General features: G+C 42.0%; 1 protein-coding gene across 2 annotated transcripts in view; it reads right to left on the bottom strand.

The window, feature by feature from the left end:
* Positions 1 to 12,617, bottom strand: part of MELK (maternal embryonic leucine zipper kinase) — a 75,503-nt gene that overhangs the window by 46,332 nt on the left and 16,554 nt on the right. Inside the window, exons 5-8 of one of the 2 annotated variants that reach the window (XM_036021924.1) lie at positions 10,612 to 10,755; positions 9,226 to 9,294; positions 7,282 to 7,374; positions 2,624 to 2,722 (exon numbers count right to left, since the gene is read on the bottom strand). In XM_036021924.1, the coding sequence (XP_035877817.1) occupies positions 2,624 to 2,722; positions 7,282 to 7,374; positions 9,226 to 9,294; positions 10,612 to 10,755 (405 nt within the window). The remainder of the gene's footprint in view (positions 1 to 2,623; positions 2,723 to 7,281; positions 7,375 to 9,225; positions 9,295 to 10,611; positions 10,756 to 12,617) is intronic. The other variant, XM_036021925.1, reaches the window with a different exon arrangement.

Raw genomic sequence — 12,617 nt, 5'->3', positions numbered from 1 at the left:
TGCAGGCTGTGAGTTGGATATCCCTGATTTGAAGTAGAAAAGCCTTTCCAAATATGATAATGCAAGATTGATAAATGTGACTAAATAAAGATAAAAAAATTCCTGCATAGCAAAAAATATCTTAAACATAAAATCAAAAAAGGTGATATACTGTACTAATGGGGTATAGAAAAACAGGTATTTTCATGCTATTGCTAGTAGTTTTTATAAACTGATGGAACTTCCCTGAAAAGCAATCTGGCAATACCAAAATTACCAATTCACATACCCTTTGACCCAGTAACTCTTCTCTAGGAATTTTCTTACAGATATTTTCACAATGTACAAAATGCCAACCTGAAAATTACTTAAATGTCCAATAACCTAGGATCCGTTAAATAAAGTAAGGTATGTGTATACACTGCAATTCTATGCAGTCGTTAAGAAGAATGAAGAGGCTCTCCTGTGTACAAAATGGCATGACCTCCAAGACACACTGTTAAGGCGATAAAACAAAATGTGGAACAGTGTTTGTGATATGCTGTCATCTCTAGGAAAAACTGGGAAGGGGGTGGCATAAAGAGGTAAAATACATGATCCCTTACATATGTATACATTCACTAATCTGAAAAAAATACATAAAAATCTGATGCGTACTTTGTCACTGGGTAGATAAATAACCTCATGCTAATAAATTTGAGAAATTAGATGAAATGGGCACATTCTTTACATCCAAAACTGAACTCCAGATCATCCCTGCTCTCCCAGGAGTCTTTTCCATCTCAGCTGGTAGCAGCTCCAAATTTCTAGTCGCTCAGGTTATTCCCCTCATCCCATCCACAAACAAATCGTATTATTTACATGTGCGAGTGTAACATGAAATATGACAACTGGACTGATGATTACCAACTTAGAATTAAAAGCACTGTTGAGAATCAGTGTCACTGTGTTAGCTTACCTGCACCAATAGAAATGCCTTCCTTCTATTGATGTAAATGTGCCCTTCCCTTTCTAATGAATCTCCCTCACCCTTGTCTCCTAATTGGAACACCATTGGGGTTTCTGCCTGAATCAGTGCTTCCCAAATAGCTATTCTTTTGTGACCTCAACACTTGTTACCTTTCACTTTGACCTTTTATTTTTAGGTTAACACTTCTGACTATGATAGTGATTACATGAATATTAGGCAAAATTTCACACTGCAATTCCCAAGGTGAGATATAGGAAAAGCTACTAGGCCAAATAAATGTTAAAAACTGAAGATTGAACATAGTGCCCTTAGACTTCTATCAGGCAATGGGCCACCCGAAACTACCACTTTCAACTCTGCAAATTTCCAGAAACAAGAATTGATTTAAGTAGTCTCCCTACCTAAAGTGTGCTATAGACCCAATGGTCCAGCCATAGCAACTTCTTAGCATTATTTCTCCTCATGCTTCTCCCATCTTATGCCTCTGCTCACACAGTCTACCAGGCATGCTCTCTCCCACATCCCTTTCTGAAGCACTTCTGCCCTTCTTTCACAGCCTGCTCAAACCTCACTTCCTCCCAAGCCCCATGCCAGCTCCTGTATGGACTTCATTTACACCTCTGTTATAATACGGCATCCCTGGCCCTTTGCCCTTTTAAACAGATAGCCTTGGGCCTGTCTCCAACAAGAAAGCAGGCCCTGGTGGACAGCGGTCGGTTTTCAGAGATCTTTGTTCATGGCTTTCCGTATCCCACACAAAGGAGACCTTTAGGAGACACTTGTTAGACAGCACTGAACTCAAGCCGCACTCAGAGGAGCTGCTCTGCTGGTCGGAGCCCAGTTTGCTGCAGACACAACATGGCGCTCTTTCTTCGTCTGTGCCCATCTCCTATGGCTAGCTTGCTTTGAATACTGACTCTTTAAAAAGAATTTTACTCTTTTCCTTGCTCTGTATGACTTTGTGTTTTTTTTAATTGAATGATATAATTCACACAACATAAAATTCACCCTTTTAAAGTGTACAAGTCAGTGTTTTGAGGACATTCACAAGCTAGGCGACCATCGCCGCTATCTGATTCCAGAACGTTTTCACCACCACGAGCAGAAGTCCCGTACCCACAAACAGTTGCGCCCGCTGCGGCCCACCCCCAGCCCTCGAAACCACGAATCCACTTTCTATCTCTGTGACATATATGATTTCAACAACGCTTATAGTGGTTTTATTATACCTTAAAGCCAAATTTTACCTTCAAAAAGAAACAGTTTCTCTTATTTTACCATAGGAAAATGTGATTTAACATAACTGACTAAAATATCATTTCAGAATACAAAACGAAAATCACCTGACATGTTTACTTCCCTATTTGATGGTTTCTCTTAAGCTTTTTATTGGAGAAATATAATATACACATTGACAAGTACGCATCTCCTAAGGGCACACCTGAGTGAGTTTCAAAAACTGAGTGCACAAGTGTAGCCAGCACCCACATCAAGAAACAGAACACAAGCCCCCATGCCCCTCTCCCAGTCCCTTCCCACCTCCAGAGAGTAACCACTATCTTGACTTCTACCAGCACAGATTACTTCTGCCTGTTTTTGTATTTTTATAAACAGAAGCATTTAGTGTGCAGTACAGAAAACTTTCACATTGAAATTAATGCTTGGAGTACTCACCATAATCTTCTTGTACAAAACCATGACATTATCGTCATCGAATGGTAGGAAGCCACACATAAGCACATACAAGAGTATGCCCATGCTCCAAACATCGGCCTGAGAGGGAGAGAAAAATAATAACCCCAAAAAACTTTAGGACATATTTGAGAACAGCAGTACACATAATAGAATAACAGACTCTTCACAGATGGAGAAAAGATCTCCAAGATCATCCAATTAAACCTGCTCATTCTACAGACAGGGGACCTGAAGCCCAGAAAGGAAGGCTTCTCCAAAGTCCCCTGGGCCACCCAGGTAGGTCACCTGATACCCAGTTCCGTGCACTCTCCTCTAACGCTGGACTCTAACGCTTTATCGAAAATAATTTCCAGTTGGTTGGGCTGGATTGGGCACAGTAAGAAAGAAGGTGAGGCCAGGTCTCTGATTCTGAAAGATAATTCTACAGCGCTACTAAGGTTTATTACCTGTGAGGGTTATGTAAATACACATGTGGATGTCAAAACAAGCCTTAAAATTTGCTACTGATAATCTGCAAATGTGATAAGCTGCACTGTAAAGTCCTCTCTATGTAGAGAAACCCTAATAAAGTTCAACGATTGACGTTTCAAATACAGAAGCTAGAAACGAGCCTGCCAGCACAAACAGCCCTACAAATCTCAAAATCCCAGAAAGGAGCTTAACCTTTATATAAGATATCCTTGTGCCCCATGAGTCCTACACACTAACTACTTAGACAAGCAGTATTTGTATTTGACCTTTGTCAATAATGATGCCACTATTGGCTAAGAAGTCACAGCTCCCATTTTCCTTTGAGCCTTAGGGAAATTTTAAGAGGTAAGAAGGGCATTTTTTTTTTTTACAAAAGAAAAGGATAGAAAATAAAACTAGAATAGACAAGAAAACAATTTAAAGATACTACAAGAAAGCCCTGGCTGGCGTAGCTCAGTGGATTGAGCGCCGGCTGTGAACCACAGTGTCACAGGTTCGATTCCCAGCCAGGGTACATGCCTGGGTTGCAGGCTGCGACCCCCAGCAACCGCACATTGATGTTTCTCTCTCTCTCTCTCTCTCCAGCTCTATCTATCTCCCTCCCTTCCCTCTCTAAAATAAATAAATAAAATCTTTAAAAAAAAGATACTACAAGAAAATCTCAGATGCATTCAAAACAGGAGAGCCTTAACAAGAGCCTTGAGGAATCTTGTGAGCATTGGGCCTGTGATTAGCACTCCTTCCAGAGGACGGGGCGGAACAGTGAAGAGCGTACAGGTAGGTATGCAGCAGGGCCTCGCTCAGTTCAAAACTTGACCCACAGCTACCAGCTGGGACCCTGTGAAAGCATTTTAATTTTTATGTCTCAATTCCTTCATTTTCTCTATATGATGAAATGGAGTAATAGTATTCATTCAAAGGATTTGGGGGGGACTTAAATAAAAATATAAGCATCGAGCATGTGGAATCCTTGTGCACTGTTGTGGGAATGTAAATTGTTGCTGCCACTGTGAAAATCAGTATGGCAGTTCCTCAGAAAATTAAATTATAGCATTAACATATGACCCATCCATTCTGCGTTGGGGTATTTATCCAAAGCAAGTGAAAGCAAGGTCTCAAAGAGAGATTTGTTCCTATCGGCACTATTCACAATAACCAAACAGTGGAAGCAATCCCAGCTCCATCCATGGAAGAAAGGATAAGCAATATGTGATACATACATACAGTGGCATGTTAGTCAACCTTAAAAAGGAAGGAAACCCTGTCACATGCTACAGCATGGATGAACCTTGAGGATCTTGTGCCAAGTGAAATAAGCCAGTCACAAAATAAGACAAATATTGTATGACGCTACTACATAAGACACCGAGACTGCTCAAATTCACGGAGAAAGAAAGTAGAAGGGCGGTTGCTGAGGGTGGGGGAAAGGGAGAAATGAAGAGTAACCATTTGATGCATATAGTTTCAGTTTTACAAGATAAAAACTTTTCCAAAATGAAAGCTCTGGAGATTGGTTGCACAACAACATGAATGTACCTAACATTAGTGAACCGTACACTTAAAAATGGTTAAGATTTTATGTTATGGCGAGGATTTCTGGTTAAGATGGCAGCATAGGTAAATATCGCTCACCCCCTCACACAACTACATCAAAATTACAACTAAATTGTAGAACAACCATGACACAGAACTGTCAGAAATCAAGATGAATGGAAATTGACAACTACAGAATTAAAGAAACCACATCCAACCAGACTGGTAGGAGGAGTGGAAATGCAGAAAAGCTTGGTCCCACATCCACGTGTGGTGGATAAAAATTTGGGAGGGATATCTCAGGACTGAGGAGCCCCAGGCCCATACCAGGCCCCCAGCCCACGGTTCCAGTGCCAGGAAGATAAGTCCCCATAACTTCTGGCTGCAAAAACCAGCGGGGATTGAGTCAGTGGAAGAAACTTTTGGAGTCCCAGGTAGTTCCTCTTAAAGAACCCACACATGGACTTACTCAGGCTCACTCCCTCTGAGCTCCCTCGAGCTACAGGGTAGCAGCTTGAAAGGCACCAGTAGCATAGAGTGAAGAACTGAAATGTCTGGCACCAAGGTGAGAACTGGGGGACAGCTGAAGCCATTGTCCCTTTTCTGAACCCAACCCTAGAGAGCCACAGAGCCAGCAGGCTGGTGCCTTATCTGAGACTCCATCAATCCTGCCAACACCCCGCCCCAGAAATCCTGAGACTCTACCCCACTCAACTGACCAGCCTACCCAAGGTGCTTTTTCATATGAATGATTGGTCTTGGCTCATGCTTCACAACTCCCTAAATCCTCCCAAATAAGCAACAGCCGGCATCAGTGAGGCCCCAGCCCTGTACCTCTTATTAAGTAGCCCCAGGTCTGGCACTAGCAGTAGCCAGCCTAGATTCACAGCTTGGCTTTGCCTGGGAACCTCGAAGCCCAGCACAAGTAGCAGCCATCTGAGATTGCTTTATAGCTCATGCAGGGTGGCCCGGGCAGAACACAGGTGAGGGCTGACCTTGACCTGCACTACCCAGGAAACCCCAGAGCCTGTGCACCCAGTGGTCAGGTACAGACCACGTCAGAGCATCACCACCCAGCCCCTGCACAGCTGATCCTCCAATGGGGGGCAGAGGTTGGTGTCAGTGGTCATAGCCAGTCCTTGCAGCTGACTGGCCTGGGGAAATCCCTCCCATTGATCCACCAATAGCAACCAAGGCCCAACTGCAAGAGGAGGGTGTATTCGGCCCACATGAAGGACACACACTTCAAGTACCCAGCTTGGGTGATAGGGGAGGCTGTGCCATTGGACCCTACAGGACACCAACCACATTAGGCCATACTACCAAGACATGGAGTCAATAATTTTTTTTTAGGAAGAAAAAAAGAAAGTTTAAGGATCCTTAAGATCCAGATTAAAGATCTAAGAAACAAGACGACTAAATACAATGTATGAGCCTGAACTGAATCCTGGACTAGAGGGAAAATATAGCTCTAAAAAACATTGTTGGTACAATTGATACCATTGAAATATGAATTGTGGATTAAATAAATTGTATCAATTGTTAAATTCCCTGATGTTGACAGCTAAAGTACCATTATAAATGAGAAGGTCCTTGCTTATAGGAAACATATACATAGTATTTAATGATAAAGGGGTATGTCTCCAACTTACTCTCAATTGGTTCAAAAAACAGCATCCATATATATAAACATGGAGAAAGATAATAAGGCAAACAGGAAAAGATATAAACAATTGTGAAATTGACTAAATATACACAAAAGTTTCTTGTTCCATATTGACAACTATTCTTTAAGTTTGAGTTTATATCCAAATAAAAAGTCACCAAAAACAAGTTAGTTGCCATCTTAACTGTTACAAATTAAGTAAACTGGCATATCTCAAAGTTTCTCCCACATAACACTAGCTCCAAAAGACACTCTATACAAAAAGTGGATTCAGCAGGCAAATAAAATTGAGACTAGCTTCTGTGATGATCCCCTCCCAAAGGCTCACACTGTTCGAGAACATATCAAAGATCTGGAGATGCCCTGAACCAAAGAAAACTGTCCACCCTAGCCAGCATTTCCTGAGCTTTTGATGACCAAACCTTTCTTACGATATTAATACCAGTAAAATCAGTCTCCAGAAAAATGGAAGGGGCTGGATTAGCTTGTAGCAGCCAGCGGTAAAGCACGCAATGACCAGGCCTTCTAAGCCTGGGCCTCCTACGCAGGACAACTGGCCTTGAGTAGCTGGCTATGGACAAAGAACAGATTTCTTTCTGTGCTAACCAGCATCTCTGAAAACTGAGCCCACAACCCTGGCCTTGTGCCCTACCCGGCCGGACTAACCGTCTTATGTCTTATGTCATATGTCTTAAATATGACACTGTTTAACGCAAAAGTATCCACAGCAAGGACTACAGAGATATATCCCTGCTTCATAGGTATATTATGTATTATTATATTTATTACAAGTTGTTCATTTCATTTATTACTTTATATATCTCACTCTCTGAATAGCCTGAACTCTTTAATTAACAAGGTTACTTCTTACCACATCATTATATCCCCAGTGCACGGTGCCTGCCTCGCTACAGGTAACCAATAAATGTACATTGATTATATATTGCATTAACCAATAAATAATTACCTCTGATCCCAGATATGATTTGCCTTGTATTAATTCGGGCGCTGCATAAGCAAGACTCCCACAGCATGTCTGTAGATGGTAATCCTTGTTACCCTGTCAATAAGATAAAAATGAAACACATTCATTACAGCCCTTGAGAGAATTAAACCTTTCAGCATGAGCAAAGAGAAGCTGGAAGAAGAATTACCCCAAATAATAAAAGACTTCTGGGGCCAACCCAATACTCTCTGCCTCCATGCATGCACGCACACGCGGTTTCCTCTTCTCTGGGTTTCCAACGGCACTACAGCCTGGCACGAACAAAATCCTTTTCCCCTCGGCTCAGGCAAATCGGGTTCATACTTCCCCACACATCCATTTGCATAATAATCAGCTTAGCATACATCCAAGCACCTCTGTCTTACCAACCCTGGGTACTCAAGGAAAAAAAGATGATTTCCTTATGGACCCTATCTCCAATATCAAACCTCTCCTGTAAATACAGTGGAGCTTTCTTTTTCCCTACAGGGAAGAGAGCAATGTGCTTCGCAGAACAACGCCCTGGGAATCTGATTTCTAGTCTCGGTTAACACCAATCACAACCTGAGCTTCTAGATCCAGTAAAATAAGGAAACTGCTCAATCTCCTCTGCTCCCCAACAGAAATATCAAGACAGTGAAAATGGAACTACTGCCCAACGCCTGTAGTACAGAGTTCTACAACTGCCAAATGACCTGTGAAATTGTGAGGCTTCGTTTCAAACTGCAACGACATGCCCAGAAGTGAGCTCCTCGGCAGAACGCTGAGCCACTCCTCTCCCGACCTCTCCCAGCCACCCCCGGCAGCTTTTTAGATGGTGCCTGTGTGTATCAATCTGTGTCAGCCACAAGCAGAAGGTAACGGAGGCTGTCACAAACATTCTCCACGGCCTCCTGTGGAGAACGTGGCTTAAACCAGTACATTGGCTCAAAGTATGTTTTATCTTTACAAACCAGCCAATGAAAAAAACACCTTCTACCATGTGGGTACCCAGACACAAGGCTCCACTGACAATCTCTGAAGAACCAAGGGAAGGAGAGAAACATCAAAAGAATCAGACCTTCAGCCAAAAGGGCAAAATCTTATTCCTTGTGCACCTAGGTAAGTCTGATTGGGGCAGGAAATGATCATGGGACTCAAAGGCCTGCAGTTTCAACATTCATAGTGAGTGCAAGCAGCTCAGTTTAGAGACTGTGAGTGCTGTCATTACAGATCTCAGGAGGAAGCCTCCACCAGGCAGCCACCCAGGAGCCCTGCTGCAGACAGCAGAGGTGGAAAGTTCAGTCACCTCAAAGAGAAGGTATGCTGGAAAATGCCAATCTCAACTATGGAAATTAAGGAAACACGATGAATTTAAAAGCACATATGAACTTTTCCCTACTTTTATAAGGAAAGGGGGACATCTCTCAAAATGTAACTAATTGTTAGTTACGTAACCATTTGGATAACAAAGAATGGATTTTCACTAAATCCCCCAAACCCATATGAACAAAGGCATCATCTAGTGGCAGCACATTCAAACTGCAAACACATGATCAATTCAACATTCACGCTGTGAGGGCCCTGTGTCACCCCGGCACTGAAAATTCTCTCACAGCATACCCGTGGGGCCTCCAGCAAGACCAAGTCTGGACCTAGAGCAGTGGTTCTCTATCTTGGCTACATATCAGAGTCATTTAGAGAACTTATAAAAGGGATGAAATGTAACATTCTTCTCAATGGATGCAACCAGGCTCAATAAACACCTGGTAGACACTCTGACCGGGTAGCTCGGTTGGTTAGAGCGTCGTCCCGATACATCAAGGTTGAGGGTTTGATCCCTGCTCAGGGCACATACAAGAAACACTCACTGGAAGTCAGTGCAAAACAACACACCCTAGTGTGCATTTACAAAGGAAACAGATACATGTTTACTTCTGCACTTACCTTGGGTTTCCCACAGAGACCAAAGTCAATCAGCTTTACTTTATGATATTCATCAAACAACAAATTTTCCTAGAAAAATGAAGATATTTTCGTAACTAAATAGTGACTTCCTTATAACACATTCCACCTCTAGCCATTTCTAAAAACAATTTAAGGTTTTTATCTTTAGAAGCCTGAGTACAACAGAGTGAAAATCAATTTAAAAAATGAAAGAACAAGAAGTACACAAAGGGAGAGGGGAGAAATGTTGATACTATATCCCGCTTTCCCAAGACACACTGGCATAGACGATTTTCTTCTTGGTGCTCTGAGGTTCAACTACAAACAAACAGTGTGTGCTAAAGGCAAATTTAAACCAAAAGAGTGAGCTCAATCCAAAGGGTTGAGTATAAACAGAAGGAAAACAATAGTGACACCGCGCAATACACTGCTGGAACATTTCTAGGTCCCTGACCTGGTGCCAAGCAACATTAAAATCCAGGTTCACCAGCATCCACGTTAGTTGGAGCCTACAGACTTAAAAGTGTATTCACATTTTTAACCTGTCCTTGAAAAGTACAGTTAGTCGCCCTGGCTGGTATGGCGCAGTGGGCTGAGTGCTGGCCTGTGAACTGAAAGGTCACTGGTTTGATTCCCAGTCAGGGCACATGCCTGGGTTGCGGGCCAGGTACCCAACTGGGGGCTTGTGGAAAGCAACCGATTGATGTTTCTCTCACATCAACGTTTCTCTCCCTCTTTCTCCCTCCCTTTCCCTCTCTCTGAAAATAAATAAATAAAATCTTTTAAAAAAAGAAAGAAAGAAAAATAGTCTGTCCGTGCACTGAACTGTTCCTTTCTGAGGTATAAGGGAATTAAAATTAAAGGAAGACAGGGTTAGGAAGAGTGCTGAATGAAAAATACTTAAAACTCTTTTTTCCTAGAGATAAAATCCTGAGGTTTATATTCCACGGCTGATTACAAAGACATTTATAATGTCACACCCAACTGGCAAGATAAATAGAATGTCAATAATAAGTTCATTGAAAAAAGCCTACTAGAAGTCACAAGTAGGTGGGGAGTGATATATTATAGTGGAGGGAAAAAAAAGCGAAGATAGATTCTAGCCCAGCCAGTGTGGCTCAGCTGGTTGGATGTTAGCCCACAAACCAAAAGGTCGCAGGTTCGATTCATGATCACAGCACACAGCTGGGCTGCGGGTTCAGTCCCCAGTCAGGGCACACACAGAAGGCAGCCGAAACATGTTTCTCTCCCTCTCTTTCTCCCTCCCTTCTCTCTCTAAAATAAAAAATTTTAAAAAGATAGATTCTAAACAGAAAGAATCTAGGAATGACAAGTACATGATGCTGAGCTCCCAGGTGACCCCCTGACTCTAACTCAGTCACTCACTGGTTTGAGGTCCCGGTGCGCATAGCCCTGGCTGTGCACGTAAGCCACCGCAGAGACGATCTGACGGAAGACGACCCGGGTCTCCTGCTCTGACAGACGGTCCTGGGAAATTATGTAGTCAAACAGCTCTCCTCCAGGGCAATACTTCAACAGCAAACAGATAGTGTTACTACTTGCAAAACTCACCTCAAAGGAATTTAAAATAAAAAAATCATACCTCACTCAGAGAAATTAATTAAACATATAAGCAAGGGAACTGAGTACGGCATATTGAAAAATACACTCTCAGGATCAAGCAAATCAAACGTTATTCCAGGAAAGAACAATAGCTCTTGGTCTCGAGCAGCTTTGTTACCAGTAAGTAGAAGTGAAACCAACTACCACTGGGATTTTTAAGTTCTTTCAGAGTCTAATATTTCATCTTAAGGCACCCATATTTAGCGTGGTTACCTAAAACAAAACACCCAGCAGCAATTACTGCTTCTGCGTCCCAAAGACCAGTGATTTCAAGTCTGTACGAGGAGCCCAGGTCCACAGAGGCTCCTCCAAGGTTGTGGAGAATAGATACCAGGTCACAAAGCTTTAGGCTTTCCATCCCTTCTCCTCCAGGGCAGCTTCGTTTTTTCTGTAAACTGGGGTTTCCATTCAAGACCTCACTTCATTTTAGCAGTATCAATTAAAATTATAGTACTGTAGTATACAGCTTTTGACCTCTTAGCTGCACATTTAGAAATTGCTCCTGAAGATATACTCTCATAACAAAAACAACACACGTTCAAGATCATTCACTGAAGTAGCACTGTTTGTAACAACAAAAGACTGGAAACAACCCAAATAAGTTCACACGATATAAATGATGGCACTCATATAAAATGGAATTCCACGTGGCCATAAATAGGAAGCTCTTCATGAACTGACATAAAACAATCTCCAGTATTAAGAGAAAAAAGCCAGGTGTAAAAGCAAGGTGTAAAACTTTTTGTTTACACCATATATATTGATGGTGGCTTACCAAAAGCATTACACGTAAGAGTACGGACTGTATGATTCTATTTATATCAAGTTCCAGAATAGGTAAAACTAATATACAGTGACAGAAATCAGATCCGTGGTTGCTGAGAAGGGCAGCAGGGAGGTGGAGTGGCAGGGATTAACACCAAAGTCAGAATAAAACTTCCTGGGTTGATGAAAATGTTTTCTCCCCTGACTGGGGTGGAAAGAACACAGATGTGTACCTTTCCAAACTGTGCACCTGTGTGCATTTTATCATATAAAAATTATAGCTCAATAATCAATTGTGTTCAATGCTATCCAATGAGATTGACATTTAAAAGCCTACTTTACAAAAGAAATATAAAATAAAGTAAAACAAAAGCATAAAAAATCTCTATAAATGTACATAAATGGTCTACAAGCTAAAATGTTAAATGGGGGAAAAAAACCACAAGGTACAGAATAATATAGTATGTGACCATTTGTGTGACATAAACCAATAAACGACACATACATAGATCTGTATAAAATATACATAGGGCCCTGGCTGGTGTGGATCAGTGACTTGAGTGCTGACCTGCGAACCAAAAGGTCGCTGGTTCAATTTCCAGTCAGGGCACCTACCTGGGTTGCAGGCCTATTTCCCAGTTGGCGGTATGCGAGAGGCAACCAATTGATGGAGTTATCTCTCGCACATCAATCTTTCTCTCCCTTTCTTTCTCCCTCCCTTCCCCTCTCTCGAAACATAAATAAAACCTTTAAAAAAATTAAAAATGAATAAATAAATAAAATATACATAGGGAAAAAAGGTAGCCTCCAGCCAAATGGACGTATAGGTAAATACGCTTCACTTCCTCGCACAACCAAAAGGACAACAACCAATTTAAAGCAAAACACAACCAGAATTGCCAGAAATTCAAACTGTATGGAAGTCCGACAACCAATGTGTTAAAGAGGAAAAATTCATCCAGACTGGTAGGAAGGGCAGAGATGGGCAGCCGAGACAGAGAGGA

Source organism: Phyllostomus discolor, chromosome 3 (assembly GCF_004126475.2).
Source record: "Phyllostomus discolor isolate MPI-MPIP mPhyDis1 chromosome 3, mPhyDis1.pri.v3, whole genome shotgun sequence".
Taxonomy (NCBI): Eukaryota; Metazoa; Chordata; class Mammalia; order Chiroptera; family Phyllostomidae; genus Phyllostomus; species Phyllostomus discolor.
The sequence above is the reverse complement of the archived record's forward strand: the minus strand, read 5'-3'. Positions and strand labels throughout refer to the sequence as shown.